Source organism: Trachypithecus francoisi, unplaced genomic scaffold (assembly GCF_009764315.1).
Source record: "Trachypithecus francoisi isolate TF-2019V2 unplaced genomic scaffold, Tfra_2.0 Lachesis_group17, whole genome shotgun sequence".
NCBI lineage: Eukaryota > Metazoa > Chordata > Mammalia > Primates > Cercopithecidae > Trachypithecus > Trachypithecus francoisi.
This window is the reverse complement of record NW_022681462.1, coordinates 22069570-22096585: the sequence shown is the minus strand read 5'-3', so window position 1 is coordinate 22096585 and position 27016 is coordinate 22069570. Positions and strand designations below refer to the sequence as shown.

The 27016-nt window shown below is 54.3% G+C and overlaps 1 protein-coding gene across 21 annotated transcripts in view; it reads right to left on the bottom strand.

The window, feature by feature from the left end:
- Window positions 1-27016, bottom strand: part of DYSF (dysferlin) — a 247566-nt gene that overhangs the window by 72421 nt on the left and 148129 nt on the right. For all 21 annotated transcript variants that reach the window (XR_004428173.1, XM_033175041.1, XM_033175043.1 and 18 more), the window contains 8 exons: window positions 22604-22785; window positions 20511-20651; window positions 19811-19840; window positions 18529-18558; window positions 9924-10025; window positions 9645-9806; window positions 8466-8631; window positions 7857-7933 (listed from right to left, as the gene is read on the bottom strand). Coding sequence is in view for 20 of the 21 variants with exons in the window: in XM_033175041.1 (XP_033030932.1) it covers window positions 7857-7933; window positions 8466-8631; window positions 9645-9806; window positions 9924-10025; window positions 18529-18558; window positions 19811-19840; window positions 20511-20651; window positions 22604-22785 (890 nt within the window). In the remaining variant the exon portion in view is untranslated. The remainder of the gene's footprint in view (window positions 1-7856; window positions 7934-8465; window positions 8632-9644; window positions 9807-9923; window positions 10026-18528; window positions 18559-19810; window positions 19841-20510; window positions 20652-22603; window positions 22786-27016) is intronic.

Below are 27016 nucleotides of genomic sequence, written 5' to 3'. Positions count from 1 at the left end.
AGTTCAGCCAGTGCCTGACTCCTGCCCACTCTCTCACATGTCCTCCCTCCCTCTCCAAAATCTGCCTACTTCGGGGACACTCCAACTCCCCAGCATCCTAACCACTGAGCCACACCAACACTGCAGGGCATGGTTCGTAAGCTACAGCAGGTTACTCAGTGTTCCCTCCTCCGGGACAAGAACCAGGACATCATATGTCTTCCCCAAAACCTGACATCAGTGGTGACTTTAGGAGTCTTACAGTCCAACCTCCACTCCATGCTACAAATCACTTTCTGCATCTTTTTCTGAGCATCAGTTCCCTGCCTGCAATCTCCCAGTACTGTGAATCAATACTTCATAATGTTCACCTTATGAAATCCCTGCGCTGCAGCCTGAGGAGGGCCTCAGGACTCAGGGCTGAAGGCAGGGAGACTTGTTCAGAGGCCACTGCGATCCTCTAGGAGAAGGGGATGGGGCTCTGGGTGGATGAATACCAGGCTAGCAGGTGGGCAACCTGAGAAGATGCATGCTAGGCAGAGGGAATTGCAAGCGCAAAGGTGGAGGGGAAGAAAGAAGCACAGCCCCTTCGAGAAAGAGCAAAGGGTTCCGGAGGGTGGGTGCTGGGGAGCAGCCAGCTGGGACCCAGAGCTGCCGGGGCTGGCTCCTCATCCTCTAAGCCTCGAGCAGGGGACTCCGGGAGGACTCCAAAGGGCCAAACCCCAGGCTGCCCTGCGTTCCTCAGCACAAAGATTCTGGGAGACACTCTCCCGATGCCCACAGAAATCCATGGAAGGTGAAGCCCTGCTGGGCCCAGGAGGGGTGTTTGGGGACTGGGATCCCTCCCTGCTCTGTGAAAAGGCACATCACTGAGGGGCCTCTCAGGGTTGTTCAGAGTCAGAAGCAGAATCAGCCCTGGGCACCTAGCCAGGGCTGCTGGATGGCCCTGGGGTGCTGGCCACATGTCATGTGACCCCTGGAATAGACTGGGTGAACTCCACGTGCCACCCCCAGCTGGCCAGAGACGGGCCTCGCCAGGCAGCAGCTATGCCCCTCCCATTCGCATCCTGAACCCCGTAGAAGCCTTACTGTTATTTTTAATGCAGTTCTTTTTTAGAAAGGTGAGAGGGAAACCGGCAGTTCACCAGAGCAAAATAAAGCTAAACATAGTGTTCCAAAGATCTGGTCCAGCTTCAGAAATTACACGTTCCCCTTTGGGACTCAGGCATAATTTGCCACTCTGGTTCTGGGAGCACGTTCCCACCTTCACGGCATCCCAGAGACTATAACCGGAGCAGCAGTCTCAAAATTAGCCCCAGCCCCAGCGCCTGGGAGCCTGGGAGCCTGGGAGCCTGGGAGCCGGCCAGCCCCAGCACCCGCCCCACAGAGTGAGGAAACAGTCTCCTGAGGCCTCCTGCATACTAGCCGGCCAGGCCTGTCTCCTGCTGGCACCCCACGCTCACCACACACACAAAACACACACACAGACACACACCCACCACCTCTACTCCACATACACACCCACCTCTGCCACACACATCTCTATCACGCACACACACACATCCCACCTCTACCACACACACCACCTCCTCTACCACACACACCATCTCTACCACAAACACCCACCACCTCTACCACACACACACCACACCTCTACCCCACACAAACACACACACCCCACCTCTACCACACACACCCCACCTCTACCATACACACACACACCACACCTCTACCACACACACACACACCCCACCTCTACCACACACACACCCCACCTCTACCATACACACACCACCTCTACCACATGCACACCACCTGTACCACACACACACCTCCCCTAACACACACACACATCCCACCTCTACCACACACACCACCTCCTCTACCACACACACCATCTCTACCACAAACACCCACCACCTCTACCACACACACACCACACCTCTACCCCACACAAACACACACACTCCACCTCTACCACACACACCCCACATCTCTACCACACACACACCCCACCTCTACCCCACACAAACACACACACTCCACCTCTACCACACACACACCACACCTCTACCCCACACAAACACACACACTCCACCTCTACCCCCCCACACCCCACCTCTACCATACACACACACACACTCCACCTCTACCACACACACCCCACACCTCTACCCCACACAAACACACACACTCCACCTCTACCACACACACCCCACCTCTACCACACACACACTACCTCTACCACACACACACCACCTCTACCACACACACACCACACCTCTACCACACACAAACACACACACTCCACCTCTACCACACACACCCCACCTCTACCATACACACACACACCACACCTCTACCACACACACACACCCCACCTCTACCACATACACACACACCCCACCTCTACCATACACACACACACCCCACCTCTACCACACACACACCACCTCTACCACACACACACACCCCACCTCTACCACACACACACCACCTCTACCACATGCACACCACCTGTACCACGCACACACACCTCCCCTAACACACACACACCTCTACCACAAACACACCACCTGTACCACACACACCCCACCTCTACCCCCCCACACCCCACCTCTACCACACACACACCCCAACTCTACACCCCCACACACACCCCACCTCTACCACACACACACCCACCTCTACCACACACACACCCCACCTCTACCACACACACACCCCACCTCTACCACACACCACACCCCACCTCTACCACACACACACACCCCACCTCTACCACACACACACCCCACCTCTACCACACACACACCCCACCTCTACCACACACACACACCCCACCTCTACCACACACACACCCCACCTCTACCACACACACACCCACCTCTACCCCACACACACCCCACCTCTACCACACACACACACCCCACCTCTACCACACACACACCCCACCTCTACCACACACACACACCTCTACCACACACATCTCTACCACAAACACCCACCACCTCTACCACACACACACCACACCTCTACCCCACACACACACACTCCACCTCTACCACACACACCCCACCTCTACCACACACACACACCCCACCTCTACCACACACACACACACCCCACCTCTACCACACACACACACCCCACCTCTACCACACACACACCCACCTCTACCACACACACACACCCCACCTCTACCACACACACACACCCCACTCTACCACACACACACCCCACCTCTACCACACACACACCCACCTCTACCACACACACACCCCACTCTACCACACACACACACACCCACCTCTACCACACACACACCCACCTCTACCACACACACACACCTCTACCACACACACACCCCACCTCTACCACACACACACCCCACCTCTACCACACACACACACCTCTACCACACACATCTCTACCACAAACGGCCACCACCTCTACCACACACACACCACACCTCTACCCTACACAAACACACACACTCCACCTCTACCACACACACCCCACCTCTACCATACACACACACCCCACCTCTACCACACACACACCACCTCTACCACACACACACCTCCTCTACCGCACACACCACCTCCTCTAACACATACACCACCTCCTCTAACACACACACCACCTCTACCACACACGCACACCTCTATCACACACATACATACACACACACACCACCTCTACCCCACATACGCACACACCACCTCTACCACACACACTCATACATACACGCACGTACCTCTTTGTCACATAAAACATACACACAAAGTCTCACTTTCAAGCCTTTGCCCGAGCCCTTTTGCCTGCAAGGAAAGCCTCCCTATCCTCCCCTGTTCACCCACCAGCCTCAGAGGCCCCCCTCCCCAGAGAAGCTTCCCCAGATGCTTAACCTATGCTGAACCTGCAGGGCCAGGAGACTCCAAGAGCTTGGTCTCCTTGTTAATGAAGCATCTCCTCACTTTGGCGTCACTTATTTGAGATCTTCTGGACACCCCCTCTTCCCTTGTCTCTTTGTGACCAGAGTTGGAACTTCCTAAAAGTTATTTCTCTAGTTCTTCAACACACACATATTCCCACCTCCCGAAATTCTCCTTCTCTGAAGACTTAAAGAGGAGCCCCTCTACCCAAGAGTGCTCTCGGAATGCTCAGCAACAGCCGCCCTTGCCGTACCCAGCTGGCTCTGGGAGCATCTCCGTGCCTCAAAGGTGCGATTTCTGGGGGCACAGCCTCTATTTGGAGCTTCAAGACTCTCTATAGAAAAGGGACAGGGGGTGGCAGGCTCTCTGTGTGTTCTTGAACACTCTTTTTTCTTCCCCTAATCATAGTTACAACACCAAGAACTGCCTTAATTTTAAAAAAAAAAAAAAAAAACTAGTGAACGAAGACCTTAATTTTATTTTAAAGGTAGAAATGAAGTCAGAGACAGAATCAGAGACAGAAAGAGAAATCCAGAAGGAAGAGGAAAGAATGAGAATGAAATGTTGGGAGCTGTGCTTTCAAATTGTGTGTTTGGGTGGGTTTCAGTATTTTTCTATATTTTCCAAATGCTATATAAAGAACACATATCATTTTATCGTCTGAAAACAATGAAACATCGTTTTCTAAAGCAGAGAACTAGATGGAATAGGATACTTCTGCTCTCCCTATTTGAGGACACACCCAGGCCTGCCCTCAGAAAGTTCAAAGTCAAGGCCACAATTCCTGCACTGCCACCACCAAGCCTAGACACCCCTCTGGCCAGCACCCATGGGAGCTCATGCACACACCTGCTCCTATCCCCCCACCTCTCATGCACACTCATGTGCACACACCACCCCCACCCCTAGTCTGCCAGGCTAAAGTCTACACATAGGATGGCTGCACAGACCAAGAACAAGTGGTGGAGTTAATATGTCTGAGTATTTCTCATCCCAATCCTCACTGCCATGGAGAGTTTAAAGAGGCCAGGCACCCACCAAGCAGGGCCCCCCCCCCCTTACTCCTAAAGACAGACACTGATCTACAAGCCCTGGGAGGTTGAGCACAGACCTGCCTTATACACGTTTTGAGTCACCTCCAGAACTGGCCACTCTCGACACAAACCAAAACACTTCTAGAAACCTGAGAAATGCTCCGTGGTGAGTGCCAGCCCATGGCGTGAACATCAAGCAAGGGTCTCCAGTGACATGTTCTAAATGTGTGGCCAGCTCATCCCAGGACCTGGGCAGATGCTGGTAAGAAGGCTTCAGGAGCAGAGAGAAGGTGTCACTGAGGAAAGAGACAGGAAGGGACCAAGATGGAAAGGTAACTCTGGCAAGAGCAGGTTTGAGCTAGGAGGGGTCCTAGGACCACAGCCAGGACATGGTGAACACATCCGGCACCAGACACGGCTGCATCAACTGTGAGGATGGAACAGGCTGCTGAGAAACACCGGTGGGGCAGACAGGAGCCAGCCAAAATCCAAATTCTGCCAGACCTCTCGTCCCGCCTGTCCCCAGAGGCCAGGGACTTTCATGCTATCTGCATTGGAGGAGGAGGGAGAGGAAAAGAGCCCAGCCATAGTTATCTAGCAAACCACTGGAACTGCACCCAGGGTCAGCTGCCTCCTGGGTTGGCCTTGGAGCGCCTGTCCTCCAGAGTGCCAGGGACAGGGAGGAGAGGCGAGCAAGTGAAAGATTTCCTGGATCAGCCCAATCGGAGCAATAGATCTCAAAGAAAAACAGGAACAAAGTCAGATACCAGACAAGGGGCTTCCCCAGAGGGCCAGGGCTCCCTGAAGACCAGAACTGGTCTCCCTGCTGGGTTTGAGGCTCTTGAGAACAGAGTTTTATCTCCTTCATCAGACAGGGAGCTCCATGAGGGCAAGGTCCAAGCCTCCCTCATCAGAGCAAGGCAGTGTCATTTCCTCCTCCTCCCCCGTCCCAGGCCAGGGGAGGCCCAGCCCCTCCCCAGGCGGACATACCTCCAGGAACCCCATCCCAGCTCCAACCAGTGCTGCTGGTCTGGCCGGCAGCTCTAGCCAGAGTGGCCATGTGCTCCCACAAACAGCACAGGCCTGGCTCTGGCTCAGACCCCAGCCCCAGTTCCCTCATGTCAACACCGGGAGGATGGCCAGGCTGGGCCTCCTCATCGTCTGCCTCTGGCTGTGCTTGTGGCCAGCAGGACCTAAAATAGTCCCTCCCCATCTGAGTGTGTAGACATTTTGAGGGCAGCACACACAGAACGGAAATCCTGCTGGGCAGGCCTTGCACTTCCCTGCACAATCTCAGACAGGCCTATGGAGCAGCCGGGAAACAGGAGCCAGGAGCAGGCAGCCAGAGTTTGGGGCAAATTATCTGCCTAATTCAGCTATAAACACTCAAGCAGGCCAGAGGCACTAGCACTGAGTTTAGTTAAATTTCACATAGGGACATCTGAAATTTCCATTTGGGTTTCCCCAGCCAGGAGAGTGATTCCTCCTCAGATCCATACAGACAGTAGCCAGAAAATCCATCCATCCATCCATCAACCCATGCGCCCAACTACCCACTTGCCCAGACAGACAGACTTTCATTAACACCTCCGCTAAGCGAGGCCTTGTGCTGAGCACTGAGAATACAAAGAGGAAGGAGCCGCAGTTGCTCCCGAGCTCAGCCTGGTGAATGTGCTAACATTGACAGAGACGTGCAGGCCCTAGGGCAGCACAGTGACCCAAAATAGGCAAGTCTCACAGGAGAAGAGGAGGAACCAGGAAAGACTCCCCCAGAGTAGTGACCATGCCTAAGTTAAATCTTAAAGAATGACCAAGAGTTGGCCAAGGGACAGGGGACAGGAGGTCTTCCCAGCAGAAAGACTGGCAGGGCAGAGCCCTGGAGAGCCATGGAGGCTGGAGAGATGGAACTCAGGGCGTCTGAGGACTTTGAGCATCAGTGAAACTACAGATGCAGCAAGGCCCGAGGACACAAGTGTTGTCCACACAGGCCTGGAGGCTCTGCCTCTGGGTGGCTCAGAAGTTCTGGGGGCCCCAGGGTGCCAGGGGTGTGACCAGCATCTTGCAAAGCCCAGAGAGGAGGGTGTCAACCTGGAACAGACGGTGAGTTCAAGGCTGGTGCTCACAGTGAGACCTTTCTCCATGTCTGCTGTGGGAAGGACCAGATGGGCTCAGCCCTACAGAATCTAGAGCCACCCCACGGCCCACAGTGAGGGCAGTGCTGCCTCTCAGCACAAGATGCCACAGACCTCCTGCCATGCTCTGTGGCATTGGCATCTGCATCACTGGCTGGCCCTTGGTTGCTGAGTATGTAGCAAAGGGATGACTCCTACCTCCCCCAGGGTTGGAGACCTTAGACTAATGCCCCTTCCTGCCTCCTCCTCCTTTTCCCTGCAGATGGAGGAATGGGGTGAGATGGACTCTTGGCTTGGACACAGCCTCCTCTTTCTAAGCTATCTCCAAGGAGCCACCAAGCACAAGCCCACAGAAAAACCTTCCCCCTAAGAAGGGGCCTGTCCAAGGTAGGGAGATGGGGCTGGAGGATGCCAGAGATGGCCCACTCACTTCCTCCCCTGTTGTCCTTCTCTCATTTGCTCCCCACCCTGATTTTCTCGTGATCTCCAGGAGAAAGCCCTCACCATGGCCCCCAGGGTACAGGGGCTATTTTTCACATATGCTTCCAAGAAAAGGGATTGAGTCTTGCCCAGATGAGTGCACCCCACCCCCCTCAGCCAGATTGAAAGCTCCCATCTGGGTCTCTCTACTGGACAGTGTCCAGCCGCTGGACCCCAGAAGGGGATGTGTATAGAGGCCATGTGATAATGAAGGGTTGGGGAGAAGGGGTGGGAAGAGATAAGGAACGGAGGGGAAGGGTGACCCAGGCCTCCCTGGAAGATGCCCATCCTACCTGGATGGGGATGAGGGGCTCCTTGTCATCAATGTCGATGAGCACGTCTTCCCCAGGACTGAGTAGGCTCACATCGTCTGCAGGGGAGGGAGCCATCCAGGCCTGAGAGGGGCTCTCTCAAAAGACTCGCCCCTCACCAGCCCCAGGGCTCAGCCAAGGGACCGAGACAAGACCCTGCAGTCTGTCCACATCTCTCAGTCAGTATCTCTCTCTTCTTCCCTCCCAATAAGTCCCTGTCTCATCTCCATCTCTCCCATCCTCCTTCGCATGCCTGTCTCCCACTTCTGTCTTCCTCTCCTCACATTTCTCTCCTCCCTCCCCGCATCATTGTCTCCCTGCCCTCTGTCTCCCTCCCCCTGGGCTCACTTTGAGCCCTTGCCCCTCAGCTCCCACGGGTATCAGTTACCTGCTCCTGGTGCCCCCCCACCCAGAGCTAGGCTCTGCCCTAAGGAAGGCAAGGTCCCCGCCCTGTGGTCTAGCAGAGCAGAAATCGCTTCTCATTCAGGTCTCCATATGAGAAGGACTTCAGGATGCATCTCAACTAGGAAGGGTAGCTTGGCCCTGAGGCCCCCCGTTCCCTGAGCTGCCCATCGTCTCCCCTTCCCCTACCTGGGCCACCCTGTGGGGACGGACTCTCCGCCGAGTAGGGGTCACACAGGAAGCTCTCCAGGGAGCGGATGGTACACTGGCCCACCACAGGCCGGCGGCCAAACTGGCGGTTATCGATGACCTTGATGGTGATGGGGGGGCAGTAGAGCTCCTCCCTGGGCAGCATCTGGGTGGAGGAGGAAGAACGCACTGGCCTGAATGCCTCTCTAGGAAGTCTCCAGGTCAAGCCCAAAGAGCAAAAAATGACTATAACCCGCAGATAATCCCCACAGCCAGAAATCCAAAATGGTGGCTGGCCCAGAGCTGGGCAGTAGAGCAAAGCCACCCACCTTTTCTGTCGGCCCTTTGAATGCTGCATGCAGAGGCTGACTTTCCCCCCCACAGCTTTACCTTCCAAATCCATCCCGTTCAGCCTGAAGTGAAAACAAGGCTGCGTTCCCTCACTGGCTGGGGAGCGGGCGAGGGGAGTTGGCCCGGGACTCAACATTTCTTGTAGACAGTCCCCCCCAAGTGGATACTCAAGAGTTGGCTTACAGACCCAGATTCTTCTCCCCGCACACCCAAAAAGCACTTTGAACACAACTTGAAATAATTTATATGCTCTCCTTCGGGGCAGCTTTGGCTCGGCCAAGAGGAGGCTTCTGTTGACAGCCACTGGGCCTGGAATTTCTACAGCGCTTTCATCTCGCAAACCATTTTCTTTTCCTCAGACCTGCCTTACTCCAGCCACTAGGTCTAGGCATCCCAGGAAGCTGGAGAGGCCTGGCGGGCCTGAGGGCTGTGGGGGTGAGCTCCTTTTAGGGGGCCCGGGCTAGGGTAGGACATGGTCAGAAAAGGTTTGGAGGAATCCTGGAAAGCCAAGCCCTAGCAGGTCCCTGAGGGCACTCCAGGGGACTGAAACCTGTCCCACGGGGAAAACAGCCAGGGGATGGCTCCTTGGGACTTTCACTGATCCAGGATCTGGGTAGGAGGCAGAGTCTAGCCCCATTTGTCCTACTCAGAGGCCTGAACCCTTCCAGTGAGGAGGGTATGAGCATTTCTCCCCATGTTCACAGGAAAGTGAGGGGTCCTACCCTGGACCACGCAGGGAATTGGAACACAAGTCCCAGGCTGCTTGGGGCCATGTAGAACTTCTAGCCCCAGGATTCTGGAAAAGGACAGTAGGGAGGTGGGGCTCACCACTTCCATGAAGAGGGTACAGATGTCAAAGTTGGGGTTCTTCCGGAGGTTCCTAATGACACAGGACTGCACCGTCTGGCCCCCACACTCTACCACAAGGCTCGGGGAGGAGATGCTGGCCAACTGGTAACTCTTCATGTTCCGCAGGCCCCATGCCAGGACCTGGGCACACAGAATGAGGAGAGTGGCTTGGAAGGCCCCAGGCCTCAGGAAAGGCTGGGGCAGGAAGGGGAAGGGCACTCTGCTCCCAGCCCCCACGCCCAGGCCCAGCCAGCTCACCTCAATGGCGGTACGCTGGAGCGCTGGCTTGATGTTCTGAGGAACCATGTAGATGTTGGCCTCCCTTTGGGGTGGTGGGTAGGGCAGGTCTGTGTCCTCAGACTGCAGTGGACAGCAGGTGGAATGGAGGCAAAGGTGGGAGGAAGACCAAAGCAAAGAGACAAGAGAGAAGGACAGATAGGACAGAAAGAAATGCCAAGTGCAGGGAGAAACAGAGAAGCAAAGACAGAAGTGGACCAACAGGGAGGCAGAAATGAGAAAGCTAAGTCAGTTTTGGCCAGGCACCATCTTCCCCAGGATCGTAATTCCAGCACCTTCACCCAGGGTTCAGGTCACCTTGTTTCAAATGAATCCCTCCTCCCATAACGCAGGCTCTGCTGCCCCCTGAGCTGCTCCGGGTCTGCCCCTCCCTGACATGCACACGGCACATGCGTGCACACGCTGCCCACTCCATCCTGGCGGACCCACTTCAGCCCCTCTCAGTCCCAGAGAGGACCACATGCCTGCCCCCCAGCCTGGTTCTCCTGCCTCCTGGCTCAGACCCTTCCAGGTTATCATCTGCCCTGGTATTTCACTCCCACCCCCATCCCCACCCCCAGACACCTTCCAGCCCCAACCCCCACCTCTCACACCTGTCCCTATGAGGACAGAACACTTGCACTGTGAGCCAGAAAGAGAACAACCGACCAATGGGAGAAGGGGCTATACGGGCCCATCATCCCCAGAGAACCAAAGCACACTGCTGGGGAGGGTCTCTCTCCACTACAGAGACAAGCAAGTGTGTGTCAATTCTGGCCCTACTAAAGCGTTTGCCAGAAAGAGTTGGGCAAAAATCCTCAATGATCACAAAGAACTACATGAGGAAGCAAGATGGGGCAAGGGAGGCAGGTACTGCCTTCGATAGTTAACCGCCAATAACAGCAGTTAGGAACACAGGTGTGAGTCCTACCTCCACTACATATGACGTTAAATAAATTATTTCACCTCTCTATGGCTCAATGTTTTCATCTATAAAATGGTTAGCAAAAGTTGTCAACCTGTAAAGGTCAGGGTGAGGGTTGAAGAAGTTAATACCTGTATAACATTTGGAGGATTGCCTGGTTCATGTAAACCTTCAACAGGACTATTAGCCCATGTGGTGCTTTTGTGACGATTAGAGAAAGATGTGCTTAAGACTCTTTACTTCCACGTCAGAAAATCATCATATTTTCTGAGTTTATTTGAACAAGACACTTTACTGCCACCTATAGGGAAATTGTTATAATAAATACAAGTATATGGTGTCCTGTGCTAGAAATTGCACCCCCTTAGACACAGTGTCCTTGTGCAGTGCCCAACCTGCACATCCATACGTGGAGGGCCTGACACGCAGGAAATGTTAACTATAATTAAAAGGACTGTGATGGACACTTTACAGAGCTTGCCTCATGTAATCTCATTTATTAAACAATGAAATCATTGGATTCATTCTCCAAGCAACTTGCGTTGGGTTCCTTCCACAAGGATGGTACATCCATACACAGACACTCTGCCATAGATGGTGGGAGCAGTCAAAGCAGAGAAAGATATCAGCAGAGAAAGATATCAGCTTCCCCCACCTCCATGACTCACTTTACAGCCAACCCAAGCCACACTCCTGCCCAGTGACACCCTGATGACACCATGTTTTCCTGGACCTACAGCAGCTGGAAGCTTAGTCCTAGAATCAGACCTCAACTCTAGTTCCAACTCTGCCACCTCCTCGCCGTTTGACCTTGGGTAGATTACTTAACCCCAGTGACTCAGTATTCTCAGATGAAGATCTGAGATAAGCTGCTCTGAGAATTAAATGAGAGAACAAATCTGACTAGCGGCTGGCACACAGGAGGCGCTTAGTAAATGGCTGTGACTGTAACTATTACTAGAATTGTGCTTAGTACCATTGTTTTTGCCATTGGTGTTGGTGTTGATCTCCCCAGGGTGACTTCAAGAGAGCTGAGCCATCAGAAGCATCTTTCAGGGCAACACTGGCTTTATTACTGTCTCTAAGTCACCAGGGCATAAAGCAAAAAAACTTGTCATTTTCCTCCAGACCCACAATGCAGGTGACATGATGCAGGAAGCACCTGCCTTGCTGACTGGCTGATAGGGAGGAGTGATGGACAGGGCTGCTGCAGTGCACAGTCCCAGGGACTGCTATGCATGGCACAGTCCACATGAAAGGTGCCCTTGGAGGATGGAGGCAGGGCCTGAACAGCTTCTACAGTGACCTGGCTGCTATGGGGACCCCCAGTTCGATGTCCTCCCTGGGCACTCCAAGGCAACCAGCTGCAGGTGGTAGCACAGCAGGGTGTCCTCTTTAAAGACAGGGTTGCACTTGAAGGCCTGCTTGTGGCCTGTCCATGGCCCCTTACAGCTAATGCCCAACCCAGTATGAACCCAGAGCCAAAAACCTAAGTCAAAGAGGGGCCAAAAGAAAAAAACCATCAGGGAGGGAACAGCCCCAGGATCCCCTGAGTGGAGTGGCAGAAAGACCAATCTTTCTCATATACTTGTTCTCTTAAAATCACTAGGGAAAACTCATGAACACATTCCTCCCAGAATATTTCCTCTCTAGGCCCCCAAACGCTGGGCAGTATCCACTTTATCCCTCGTTTCCTCGGCCTGTCTCTCCCTCGGGGCTCCCTCAAGCTCCATGGTGATGACATTCCTCTCTAAAGGCTGGGGACCAGGCTCCCCATCTTCAGGAGCCTGCTTGCTGAGGGCAGGGGAACAAGAACCTAGAGAAGCTTAAGCTCCAGTACCGTTTGGAGAAGGCCCTGGAGGAAGAAGGCAGGAGCACACAGCTGCGGAGCATCGGGCCCAGCGGAGGCAGAAGGAAGAGACAGGCAGAGACAGTGGTTAGAGGTATGTCCAGGCAGCTTCCTCAGCACGAGGTCACTGCATGCATCCCAAGGCCATCTCTGTCCACCGTTCTGTCCCCAGGGGTCCCAGGACATGCTTTTCCCTGCCATTTCCTGCCACCTCCCAGGGTTGCCTGCCTCTGTGGCTCCCCCTATGACCATGCATCCAAATGCTCCTCCCCAATTTTTCACACTGTCTCCTGGATCTTCTCCTTCCCGATTTAAAGACATCCCCATCTCCCAAATCCACCCGCTCCCTCCTCTCTGTGACCCCTCTGCAGGTTCCCTCCTCTCCTCTCTCTAATCCTGTCTCCATGCACTACTTCTCCTCCTTCACGTCCACACCACCAGCTGCCCAGTGCACCCTGCTTCTGCCCTCAGCACCCCTCCCCAGAAATTTGTCTCCAAAGTCCCCTACCCGAAGGACACTCATGGGCTCTTCTCTCTCTCGCCCCCTCAGCAGCAACTGGCCAGCTGACCTCGCCTTCTTCCCAAACTGTCTCTCTGGATCCACACTGCTGGCCCCCACCCTGTTTGCTGAGCCTCCTCTGCAGCCGCCCCATCTTCCTCCACCAAGCCCTGATCTGCTCCTTAGCCCTCTCCTGGACTTTCTGCTCCCAAACATCTCTGCTAAGCCCCAATATCTTACTGCTTAGTTCATTCATGTGTCCTACTGGCCTCTCACACTGAATGTGTCCAAAACTGGATTCTTTATCCCCCCCCTCAGAACCTGAACACTTCAAGTCTGACCCCACCATCCATCTAGACAACCAAGCCAAAAGCCCCCATGCCATCCTTGGCTCCTCCTGCCCCTCATCGCCCTGCCTGACTGATCACCAAACACTGGTGAGCCTGTCTCCTGAACATCTCTCACACCTGCCCACCCATCTCCTTTGCTCAGTGCAAGCCACCACCCTCTCTCACCTGGATTCACCAGCGCCCCCCTTTCACTTGGTTCTGACACCCTCTCCCAACAGCCCACGCGCGCTGCAATCTGCAGCCAGGGCAGGCTTTCTAATAATGTCACTCTCTGCTTCAAGTCCTCCAATGTCTTCCCACCGGCTCAGGATGAAGTGCAGACTCTTCAAAGTAGCCTCCACAAGACCCCTAATCTTCCAGCTCCTGCTGCCTTCTCTGGGCATGTTTCTCCTCAGATAAATTTCCCCTTGATGACCCCAAGTAGTGATGAACCACCTCCTGGGATACACGCAACCCCTGCCCTTCTGAATGCTAGCAGGTTGCAGGAGACACCATGCTCTTTTAGCTTTGAGGTTTGGAGTTCAGTGATCCTCTGTATGAAATGCACTTCTACCCTAACTCCTTCTGTACTTCCTATTCGGACTGCAGGTGTCTATTTAAATATTCCCTGGTGCCCCAAGCTTAAGTACCCCCGTAGCTCCCATAGCAACTTACACTTATTCTCATAGAAAGACACATCAATCCATCACCCCGTGCCATCTCCACGTGTTCATTTGATTGTGTCCGTGGTTAAACCAGCAATTCTGTACACAGGGACCATAGCTGAATTCCCCCGTCCAATAAATAAATGATTATGAATGGATAACTGAAGGGGAAGAGGGAGGGTGAAGACAGAAGAGTGGGTGGATGGGAAGATAAAGGAATGAATCCAGCACACACTCTCCTCCTTCCTAGCACCCGCAGCTGCTCCAGCCTGACCCTGGGTCCTCCCCAGGCCTGCTCATTACTCCCTCTGGTTCAATTTTCTTTACTGCCACCTGAATCTAACCCATTTTTAGGGCCTAATTCAAGATCTCTAGAACATCTCCCCAACACGCTCCAGAAACGCCTTATAACCTGACTCTGACTCTCTTAACCCCGTCTACATGACCCTTTCCCCACATAGCCCATTCCCAGGGTCCTAAGGGGTCTCTGATCATCTCACAGGCAGGAGTCCTGAGGCCTCTGCCAGCTCTTGAGCCTGGTTTTCAACTTTTTTTTCTGGTCCAGTCCACTTGAGGGGTACAGCAGCCCCACCTCCAGGACAGTAATTCTCAGTGAGGGTGCTGTGACCCTCATTGCAACTGGGAAGCCTCTCAGCACTGCTGGGCAGATGGGGTGTAAACTGAAAGTGCCACCAGAACATCCTGATTCACCATCCTACGGGTGATGGGGGACTCTGATAAGCCTAACTAGAGGAAGCCACATTTGACCAGCTCCCGACTTGCTCCCCTCAAATGCAGGGACAACCAGGGGCGGCTGCAGAGATGGGTTCTATAGGTGTGCAAGGTGTTGATCAAGCCAGCCCAGACTAAGAGGACCCCAGGAACAAGTGAAGCTCTCTCCCCTACCAAAGCTGAAGCCATCCTTAAGCCCACTTCAGTCTATCTGTCCCGCTGGCCAGTTTAGCACAAAGAACCAAGGCCCTGAGCCATGAAAGGGGCTCCCCTAGCCCCATCTAGGGGCCACCGCATTAGACAGGAGTCACTCCCAGGGCAAGGGTAGTGGTGGTAAGCCTCCTAGGTCAGCCCAGTCACCAGTAGCCTATGGACCCTCACCTCACCCAGCAGGGGACAGAAGACTCTGCAGTCACATCCTGGTTCCTCCGGGAGCTCCAGGCAGGGGGCAGCCAGGCAGGCTGGGAGGGCTCCATTGTCTGCCTGCCCCACCCAGCTCGTTAGGAACAACATGTTGCTCTAATTACACTTCCCAGGAAAAACAGTGTTTTAAATTAAGGCCTTGGGGGAGGTATGGGGGATGGGGGACCACGGGCTTTATTTTCCTGATTGCAAAACACGAAATTTTTCCTTCCAGTGGATTTGGGGGTACAGGAGAGTACCCCGGGTACATCTCAGAGTAAAAGCCATATACCCTGCAGCCTGGATGGGTGGATGGAGTGGCATCCAGTGGCCCCCACCCCTGAGCTGGCAGTAAAATCAGCCACGAAGCATACAATCCCTCCCACCAGGGCATCCCCTGCGCCAGCAGGAGAGAAGCAGCAGAAGCAAGGGTAATACTCTAAACCACGCCCCCTCCCCTCCCCACCTCCGCAAAATGGTCAGGACCGCAAGCCCCATGGGTCTTCCTCTACACATGTTCTGTATCCTAGGGGGCCCTGGGCATTCAGGGGCCCGCCATCACCTCTGCTGCTGTGTGTGCGTGCATGTGTGCGCCCTCGAGAGTGTACACAACTCGCACACGCTCACACGTGCGTGCACACATTCTCCAGTTCTCAGGAAATCTAAAATTGCAGTTTCTTTGAACTCATTCCCCTTGGCAGCATGGACTGCCTTTGTTCTCCAGACAAAAAGGAAAAGAAACGAGACAGAGGGCTCAGAAGAGGCGGGGAGAAGGAGGAAGCTGGGGCCAAGGAGCAAACAGGAAGAGTGAAACACGAAAGGAGAGTGGGAAGAGACTCAGGAAGAGAGGGAAAAACAAAGAAAATGCAGACCGGAGAGCGCAAAGGAAACCATTCCCTCCATCCGCTCCCTCTGCGAGGACTCAGATCTCCCGGACATCATCAAAGCCTCAGACACACCATGCAACAGCCTCACTTCCTGACCAAGAGCCACAGAGAGGGGCGTCCCAGATAGGCATAAAGCCTGGGAGACGGGTAGTTTGTTGTCCACCAAGCCGCATCCAGGAGGTGACATGCCCTCAGCCCAAGACACTGCTGCCTGGGCCACCTCCCCACATTTTCTACCAATCCCAACTTCAAAAGCTAGCTCAGTGGCACCTCTTCCGGGAAGCTATCCTCACTGTCCTGCTCTGGGAATCTTTGACAGGGGCAGACAGCACTTCATCTCATTCACAGGCACTGTGGCTTGCGAATCTCCGCACCTGGCTGCGCTAGCTGAAAGGCACTTCCCACAAGAGAAGATAGCCTTAAACCATCCTTCAGAGTCACTTGCCCCATCCGTTCCTACTGGTCTGTCTCTAGTCCAAGCCCCTATCTCAACTGACTCAAGAGCCTCCTAGCCAGTCTCTCAAACCCACACCCCTGCAGCCAGACAACTCCCCAACACACCCATCCTTCCCTCACTGCCCCCTGACTCTCATGGGCTCCCGTGGCCAGGGGCTCAGGAGGATGCTCCCAGCCCTCCAGGAAGGCTTGAGCACTCTTCACGAGCGGGCCAGGAGCCTGGGAGCGGCCAGATGGGAGATACAAGGCAAGAGCTTGGTCACAGCAAAGAGGACAGAAAAACCCTGCTGGGGTCCTGCCTCCAGCAGGACCAGGGGCAACAGAAGGACCACCCAGCCCCGGGGCTTCTTAAAGAGAAGAGGACTCAGCATCTTGGCATCAGGCTTAGCCTTCAAGTGAGAAGGACATGGGCTGAGCTAGGGGTCCCAGGGCTATCCCCTGGGGCTGAGGGAGGTCACAAGGTCATCTTCTGGGGCTGGTCCCTGGACCAGCAGATCATTCATCCCACTGGGATAGGTCCTCCTCGGACCCATTGAACCTGCTGGCCTGGCCCAGCCCTGTGCCTAGCACACTCCTAGGACTCACTCTCCCCTGGCCCTGCTGACCCACACCCGCCCTCAGCCTGCCGCCTGGTTGGCCCTACAGGGGGACACTCGGCGCTCTTTGGGCTCTGGCCCATGAGCTGCAGTTTTGATTTGCTTTCTGACGAGACTGCAGCCAGATCCCTGTCCTCGGAATCTGAGCCTTCACTGTTATATATTACGAATCCAGTTATTAAGGATTTTAACTTTTTTTTAATAACTCATCCCTGGGCTGGGTCTTCTTCAGAGCAGGCTGTGGGTTTTGGCCACAAAGTGCACTCAATCAAGAGAGAGGGCTCCATGCTGCTTCCCTGGACAGGACTCCACCTCCCTTTCCAAATCGGCAGTCTTTCGCAACTGCAGCCAGAAGCAGGAGGCCGCCTGTCAGGCGCAATTACAGCAAGCTCACTTGGCGGACCCCACCTCGGTCTGGGAGCAAAAGGAAGTGAGGTAAGGGGTGCGGGGCCTGTGGATCCCACATCCTGACTCTGCACTTCAAGTCCAAATTGCACTGAAAATGTCAAATAGTGTCCGCTCACAGTCTGGGGATTCCCTAACGGCAGGAAGTGGCTGCCGTTTTCCCAACGCCTCATCTGACCAGGGCTCTCCTTCCTGTCTCTCCGCCCAGGTCTCTGCCACCCACCCTCTGGCCTGGCTCACGACAATCCACCCACAGATGCACAGGAGGCCACAGGGAACGTGCTTCTCTCCTCCCATGGCAAAAGATGCAGTCTTGCTTTATCTAAATGCAAACTCTAAACTTTTTCCAGTCCCTAGGAGGTCCCCAGCTCACCCCATCCCCCAAACCAGCCAGGACCAAAACTGGTCCTTGGCCTTTTAAGCCAAAGCCATGTTTCTCACTTTCTTTCTAAGTGCTGATGGGCATAAAGACATTTGGCTAATGCCACCTCCACCAGAAAGCCTTCCTTGACTACTCTGGCCCCTTCCAAACAATTTATTCTTCAAAACGTGCCACCTGGTACTTAATCATTTAAGACTCTGTATTGCTGTTCCTGTTGTCTGGGTGAAATCTGGCCTCCCAGCAGGACAGCACGCCTTTTTAGACCAGGATCACCCCCAGGACACACTCTGGGTGGCCCTGAATCCACACAGAGCATGGGGAATAAAATCCAGACAGGTCTCCATGTGACAGGTGCCTACTGGGCACCAGGAACCTGGAGGGCTCCAGGTGTGTGCTTGGAGGCTGGCTTCACCTTCCCTCCACCTTGGCCCACCCACCCCGGCCACCAGGCCCAGCTCACCTCATCCAGGATCCTCGATGTCTCCTGCACCTGGCCCACAGCCATGGGATGTGGCACATCCAGGAGATGGTGATGGGGGTTGGGAAGGGACAAAGTTCTCCATTAGTATCAAGGATCACTAGGCGGGGCCAGAGGTCAGCACGCCAGATGCCAGCACTAAGAAGAGCCAACAGAAACCACCTCCCACCAAGGTTAAGAATGATGTACTTCCCAGGCACGTCCCCAACATGGTCCCTGAGAAAGAAGGTGTGATGGATGTCAATGCAGAGGGAGGCTAGGAAAGGCTAAAGCATAAGCCTGGACGCCAGGGATCTCTAGAGGCAACAAGAGGAAAGAGAAGAACAGCAGGTGGTGGGAAGGGCCTGGGAGCCTGTGGCCTTGGCAAGCCAAGGAGAACCAACCTAGAAGCCCCAGGAGCAGGCAGCACTGAGAGCAGGAGCTTAGGACAAGGAGGGCGACCTGGAGGGGCAGGGCTGGTGAAGGAGGGCCTGCATGCAGGGAGGGCCTCCAAAGAACTCTCTAAAAATTGTGTGCGCTGCCTTGTGAAGGACAATGGAGGTGTCCCAACACAGCCCAGATGACTACTTCTCATAGATGTAGCTGAACTTGGCATGGAATCAGGTAATCAATCCAATGCACCTGGGTACCAGTCAAAGCTCGACATTTTCTACCAAGACCCCAGAAGAAGGAAGGAGAGCAGCGGCAAGGGAATGAAGCCTCCGTCACAGGAAGAGGAAAGAAAATGGGGTCTTGGTAAGAACAACTCAGTGGGAAATGTGGTCTGAATCAGAGCTTCTGCAACTCATGCATATGTGAGAGGGCCCTGGAGGGCAAGTTGATACAGAGATTGCTGGGCTGCTCCCTCAGAATTGCTTCAGTGGGCTTGAAGCAGGACTGGAGAACTGGCCACACTTTCAGAACCCTGGGGCTAAGTCAGTGACTCTTAGCCCTGGATGTGCATTAAGATTCCCTGAGCAGTGCTGTCCCGGGGATTCTAATGCTCAGCCAGCTGAAAGCCACCGGGCTGGACAATTATGAGGATCCTTCCATCTGGAATTCTGTGGTTCTTGGACTTCTCAGAGAAGAAGGGCAGGAAAGACCTGAGCTGGGCGGAGACTTTGAGCTTCCTCCAGCCCACACCCTCCTCTGCTTGAAAGAGCTTCCCCAGGGGCTTGAGGCAGGATCGTGGTAATGCCCGAACGCCCTTCCTAACCCAGAGAGATGCCAAACACAGGGAGACTGGCAATCAGTTTGAAGAAGGAAAGGTCAGAGCAAGACTTACCTCAAAACCAGGAATATGGTGGATGGCCGGCTGGAGTGAAGAAAAGAGAGCTCTGGTCATGTGCTTGTCACCTAAGGCCCCCATCACCCTCATGACACTCACAGACTATGTCAGTGATCAGACTGTCCATGGTTTGCAGCCTCTATTCCTTGGGGGTGGAAGGGATGCTAGGTTGGCACTGTGCCCATCCCTCCAGATACTTCACCCAGAGCAGCCCTACTTCTATTTGGTCTACATATTGGGGTTCACATCATACTAAGAGGAGGTCTGAAGGTACAGCTCCAACCCAAACCTCTCATTTTACAGAGGGGAGTGGCTGGCCCAGGGCCATGAGGCTACGTCATGGTGAAGCCAGCACTGCAGTGGGGATCCTACCCTTGCCTGTTCCTGGAGTCCCTCGAATTGTGGCAATTAAGGCTCCCTTAATCAGATAACAGAGGTCCTCCTCCCAGAAACCATGTCAGGATATGATCCAAGGAAGATTAAATCCAGTGACCAGAGGACTTGGACACTCCTGATCCCCAACATTCTACTCCAATGTTAGATGGTATCCTGACTCGGGGTTCAGAAAATGGGTCTCAGCAGGAGGCCTGGCTTCAGAGGAGACGCTCCAGGCTCCCACAGAGGGTTGGCCCCCACCCCACCCCTGCCATGCACCTCCTGCCTCGGCCTCCTGGATCTGGATACAGACCAGTCTCACCTTCTCTCTCTGGATGAGCTCAAAAGAGGCCAGCAACTCCCCCGTCGGCTGGCTGCCCTTGGTCAGTGGGAACCAGGCCAGTCGGGGCATCCGTTCCAAACTCGGTTGACAGATGCAGCGGCCCATAAATTCGTCTGCGCCCTAGACCAAGCATAGAGAGACAAGAATCAGCATGCCTTACCCAGGGTTCTGGGGAGCCTCAGAGAGATCAGGTCTACATGTGCCTTCTGAACTAGCAGGGGCCTCAATGAGGGCATCCCCTCCCACAGAATGGTGAATTCTGCTCTCCTTAGCAGGACTCAACAACAAGACAAGATGTGAGCAGCCTCGTGACTGTCACTAGGTTTGAATTCCCATCATGCTTGAGAAGTCCCTCTGGACAGTTAAACTAGTGTAAACACTAGTGTCCAACTAGTGTTTGCCCTGCTGTAATTTAATCAGCGCTGAGACTATTGGAGACCAGAGAGACAACCTCCTGGAATTTCTCTAATGCCCTCAGCAGTACAGGTGTTTGCAGTTCCAAGGACTTCTGTATCTCCTGCTCATTTCACCCTTAAATTCCCCCACTTTGCAAATGGGGAAACTGTGATCACATTCATCAAATTAAATGAGCCTGGACAAAATGATGTTTTCATCAAGGAAGGTGCCTTTTCTTCAGGCACCTTCCTTGACTCCCTGCTGCCCGGAAGACAGATCCGTCACACTGGATGCAAGGGCAAGCCCCCTCAGGGCTCTGGCAGCCTTCAGCTCGTACTGCCACCCTCCTGCCCTGTTCTGCACTTGCACTCAGTTCTGCCGAGTCCCCCTGACCAGTGCCAGCCCAGCCGCCTGCCTCCCTCCTGCTCCAAAGGTGCCAGGGCCTGTGCCCTCCTCCAAACAGTCCCATATGGACTCTTCCTCCGGTTGCTCCTTCCCCCCTGCATGGTACCAGCTTTTCCTTCCAAGCACCCCAATGTTGGACCCCCCAGCCCAGGCCCACCTTACCCACGGCCAGCTGTCCCCATCAGCTGGTGAGGAATAGAGACAGGAGCATCTTTCCCCACCCCTGCCCACCACACCCACCCAGGGAACCTGACATCTGGTCAGGGCAACTCTTACTGATAATGTCTTCCAAACCCAGCCCCTCCCCTTTCATCCCACCGCCACCTCCAGCTTTGCCGTGCGCCCAGTGGGTCTCTTTCAGCAGCATCCAGCCTCCTCTTCGGAAAATGCTGCCCTGACGTCATCACTCTCCTGCTCCCCTGGATTCATACTCCCTTCTCCTCCTTCCAGGCCTCTGCCTCGCGCCAACACCCCAACCCCACATTTCCTCCAGGGCCTGGGTCTTTCCCAAAGGCTTTCTTGACATTCCAACCCACAGCACTCTCTCCCTCCTGGGAGCCCCCTAGAGCTGCTCTGTCCAATACAGGAGCACCAGCCACCTGCAGCTATTTAAATTTTAATTTTACTTCGCTAAAATGAAATAAAATTTACAATTTCATTTCTCAGCTGCACCAGTCCTATTTCCAGTGCTGTGCAGCCTCATACAGCTAGAGGCTCCCTTTACGGACAGCACAGCCCTACAGCTCGCCTGTCACCACAGGAGGTCCTGTGGGACAGTTGTGGTAAGAGGCCCTGCCTGTGGCACAGAGCTGGGAGGCACTCGGGGACCTGTGCTCTCACATGGAGGATTCACCACTGTGTGGGTGTCTCGGCTCCCACCTAAACAGGGAACCCCAAGTGAAGGGCCACTCAGCCAGTAATGCAAGTGCTCGATGTACATTTAAGGATTCCACACAGCTCCTCGATGAGAAGAAGGGACTGGCCTGAGATCACACAGGCAAGGCAGAGGCAGAGAAAACCCAAGCCCCTGGCCCACAACCAAGCACCTTTTCCGGATATGTTCCCTTTCACTGATGAGCAGTGTCTGCTGTGGGAACGGCATCTGTGCTAGCAATCCATGTTTAATGACTCTAAAATAGTTTTAATTGCTCTAGGGCCTGCGGAGTTAGGGGAGCACCCATCTGGCTGGGCAGCCACGAGTCCCTGGAGACCCCACCTTTGCACATGGTCCCTCCCTGTGAGGGGATGAGGCAGGAGCTGGGCAGACTCACGTAAGTGTCATGGTCGTACAGCTCCACCACAATGCTGGGCGGCTGCTCAGCAACTGTGGCCGGCTCGCCGAAGATCTCGATCTCGTAGAAGATGAGCGTCTGGTCCCAGGTGGGGTTAAGGGTGTTCTTCGCCACCACCGTCTTCTGGCTCTGGTGCAGGAAGGAGACGATGGCATAGGGATCTGCACAGGCCGGAGATGGGGAGGGGAGACAGGACACAGCAGGAGCCATGAGAGATGTCTGCTCCAGAGCCATGTGGGGCCACAAAGCTGGAGCAGGGCTGTGGCTGCCACTCTGGAGCAACAACATTCATGCTGGGATGCATCTTCCCTATGGGGTTCTTCTAGCCCTGCCATGAGGCCAGCTGGGGGCCATGGTAGGGACATGGAGCCTGGGTCCTGGCAAATAGGCACAAGATCCAGAGAACATCCCCTTTTGTGCTGCTTCCTGAGCTGGCTGCTGGAAGCAGGGTCCAGCTGGGGGAAGTGCATGCCTGTACGGTCTGTTCATTCATTCATTCATTCATTCATCCATCCAACAAGCATTTATCGAGTGCCTTCTTTATGCCAGGCTAGGGACTAGGTGCTAGGGGCTGAGAATACAATTTGAACTAAATATAAAATATCCACACAAGCCTATGTAAAATTATGATTTGGGTCAGAGCCTTGAAGAAGAGACATAAAATGCAGTGAAATGTGTTAGGGAGCGATCTGGCTTCCTTGAGGAAGGGGGAGCAGAGCAGAGCTGCTGGTGTCTGTGAGCTCTGGGATGCCACCACACTGACGTGGCCAGTTCTGCATTTCAGCAAGCTCACTCTGGCTGCCACATGGAGAACAGACTGCAGGGAGCATGAGGAGGTCTAGGGAGACCAGTTCTGAGGCCACTGCAGTAGTCCAGGGAGGAACGATGGTGGCTTAGATGGATGTGGGGTGCTAAAGGGAAGTGCACAGACTCAGCAGCTATTTAGCAGTAGGGGTGTGAGAGAAACCCAAAGGCCCCCGCAGCTCCCTGCTGCCCGCAAACTCCTTTCCAGCCTGCCAGCCTTGGCCACGCCAGCCTGGGACCCAGCCACAAGTCATTCCCTCTACCTTGTCCCAAAGGCAAGTTGGTGTCACTAGAGCAGACTCTAGGGCAGTGGTTCTCAAATGTGAGCATGCTGCAGAATCATCTGGAAGGCTCATTCAGGGTGCTGGGCCCTGCACCTAGAGACTTAGATTCAGCAAGGCCAGGGTAGGCCCAAGAATTACATTTCTAACAAGTTCCTGAAAGCGATGCTCATGCTGTCTTCTGGGACCACATTTTGGAAACCAATGCAGGAGAGGGACTGAGTGCATATAACTTGGGAGAGGAATGCAGGGCTTGGGGGAGGGGGCTCCCTTCAGCTCCTCCTAATGGGATGTCACCTTGAGGGCTGAACCCAGTGCCTAACCACGCACTCAATACCCTTGGCACCCTGCTCCATCCTGCAATGGCCTGTGCCCTCTGAGCTCTGCAGTCCAGCCCTAACACTGCCATTCACTTCCCATGTGACCTCAAGAGGGCCTCAGTGGCCTCAGAGGTAATGGCCTCTGTGTTGCTGGCCTCAGAAGGATGCAGGTTCAAACACAACCCAGGGGCTGGGATGGGGAGATAGGGCTTCCGCACAAAGGGGAGAAGAGCAAGTCGGGCTCCTTGGCCACAAGAAGACCAAATGGGACACTATGGCCACTGCATAGGTGGCAGAGAGAGGGGCTGGCAAGGAGTGACCAGGAAAGAGGTGGGAAGGTTAGAGTGGGCAATGGCAGGAAACCCATCAAGGGATGAAGAGACCAGGGTCCAAGGTTGGCCTGTTGCCCAAAGAGCTGGTTTTAAGAGCAGCGGGTATCTAAGTTAAGGGGTGGACTCAGCCATGGCCACCCACTGGCTGAGCAATGCTGCGTCTGGTTAATAGAAGGCAGCCACCAGCCTGGGATCAGCCTGACAGCCATCAGGCACAAATCATGGAGGACTTCCTGCAGGAAAATGGTTTTGATCCTGTTTCTGTGGAGCAGAAGGGGGCAATGGGAGGCCCTTGGCAGGCAAAGGAGCCAGAGAGAACTGCCCACCACGTCTCTCCACCCCCACCTGGTGGGAGCCTCCCTGGCATGGGGCTCCCCTTTCCATGCACTGAACCTGGCAGGGCTGGCCCTGAGCCCTTTCCCTCCTGCCCCTGGCAGGGCCCAGCGGCATCTGTGTATTTAATGAAACCGTCTGGCTGTGATACCATCAGCTTCAAGCTCGGCAGAGAACTTCTCCAGGTTCCAGTAAGGAAAGGAGGGCGCGTTCCGATAAATAAAACCATATTAGAGAGCCAGCGAAAAAGCCCCTTTTGTTCCCGCCCCGCCCCATGCTTCCCTACGCTTTATTTTTATAAGCGTGCGGGCCCCAGACCGACCGCGTTTACACAAAGATCACAATTGCACATTGTAGCGGCTGTGCACGCTGTATTGGTGTTGGCAGCACCCCCCACGCTGGCCCCCGAGCAGGCAGACTCCTTCCAGCAGCCCCATCGGCCCAGGCAATGAGCTCAGCGCTCGGGGGAGAACGGGGAGGGGGTGGCTTTCAAACAAAGATCACCCAGACCTACACACGTGCCCCACCCGCCCATGGGAGGAGAAAACACACAACAAAGGCATTGTAAAGAGCAGGCCTGGAGGCCTGGGGCCTCAGACACTGGGCTACTGTGTACAGGGGCCTGGCCTCTCCCTGCACAGGACCCCACCCCTCAAAAAAAAAAAAAGGAAAAAGGGGAGTAGGGGTGTTGCTAGAGCAAGGTGGTCAGATGAAGGACAGCCAGACACACTCACAGACAAATCCCTCTTCCAGGAAAGCTAAGAGGAGGGAGAGGCAGATTCCCAAAAAGCGGTGGAGGGGAAGGTGAGGGGCTGGGTTTTGCACGTGCATCACAGCATAGGGCTCTCCCCAGGGCCACGCCCACAAGCCATATGCAGCGTGCAGCGTGCCCTCGCTGAGGCAAGCACTTTGGATTGCAGCTCTGAGGAGCACGGCTGCCCCAGGGAGGATCCAGCCATGAGCACCCAAGGATTCTACCTGACTCCATCACCACAAGGGAGTCAGGGACCTGTCACCAGGCCCCAGGCAGACAATTCCTTGGCTGGATCCAGAGCCCTGCACCAGGCTGTTCGGGCTGAACCGTGCTGCTCAGACATTCCTGGATCTCCGGGGAGGACCGTCTGCATTCACAATACACTATGCTTTCCTCCTGGGCCTTCCTACCAACCACTCAGACCACCCAGACAGAGTGGGAAGTATCACCCCATTTTTCAGAAAAGGGAGCTTTCCCCAGGAAGACTAAGTCGTTCAGCCATGATCCTATGTATTAGACCCCCTGACTCCTAGTCCAGTGCTCCTTCCACCACGCCACCTCATAGGAAAGGGCCCTTCAGAGAGGGTGGGATCGACTGCCAATAACCAAGGCAATGCAAATGAGAAGTAGACTCCAGCAATATTTTTCCTATAAAATTAAGAAAAATTGTTCAAAATTATAAAAACCCGGTATGGGCAAAGAGTCGATGAAATAGGTACTCTCCTTTATTGCTGGAAGCAATTCAGCAACCCTTCAGAAAAGCAACTGGGCACTATGCCCTGAAAAACATAAAACCGTTTATACCCTTTTCCCATATTCCTGGGAGGCATCCATATTCACCAAAAAGCTAGATGTATGTACAAAGATGTTCACTCTCACGTTATTTGTAATGCATCATTCATTCACTATACAGTTATTGATTGGCTACTCTGTGGGAGGTTAGCACAGTGCTAAGGATAGGAAGATGAATGAGACGTAATCCAAGCTCTTAAGAGTGTGACTACTGGTTGGAAATTGTAACCTAAACGGGTATAATACAAGGTGATGTGCTACTTAATAGTGGAGTATGCAGGGGCTGGGGTGAGGAGCGCCTGATGTCGCCTGCTGGCATCAAGTCAGGCTTCCCAAAGCAGGTCTCAAGGATGAGGAGGTAGGCCGTGCAGACCAAGGAAAAGGGGGCATTCCAGGCGCAAGCATGGCATGGGTAAACACACCAAAGACTTTAGGTACTTGGGAAGCAGCAAGCCATCGGTCTGGCTGAGGGGACGAAGGGAGCACCAGGGCAGTGGGGACAGAGGAGGCAAGAGGGGAGGAGGGGCAGATCACAAACGGTCCTGGATTGCCTGCTGAGCAATTTGGACTGAATCCTGTAGATCAGTGTTTCCCAAAATGTGTTCTTTGAGTGGTGGGTTCTCTGGGGAGCTAATGAGTGCTTAAACAGATTAAACAGGCTCCTTCCCCGCAGCCGCCTCAGAGCCTCTCATATGCCACTGTGCATTATAAATCTCGAAGCGTGCAGTGTTTCCCAGTCTCTCTTACTCAGGAACCCTTTTTAAGTGGAGCATTTC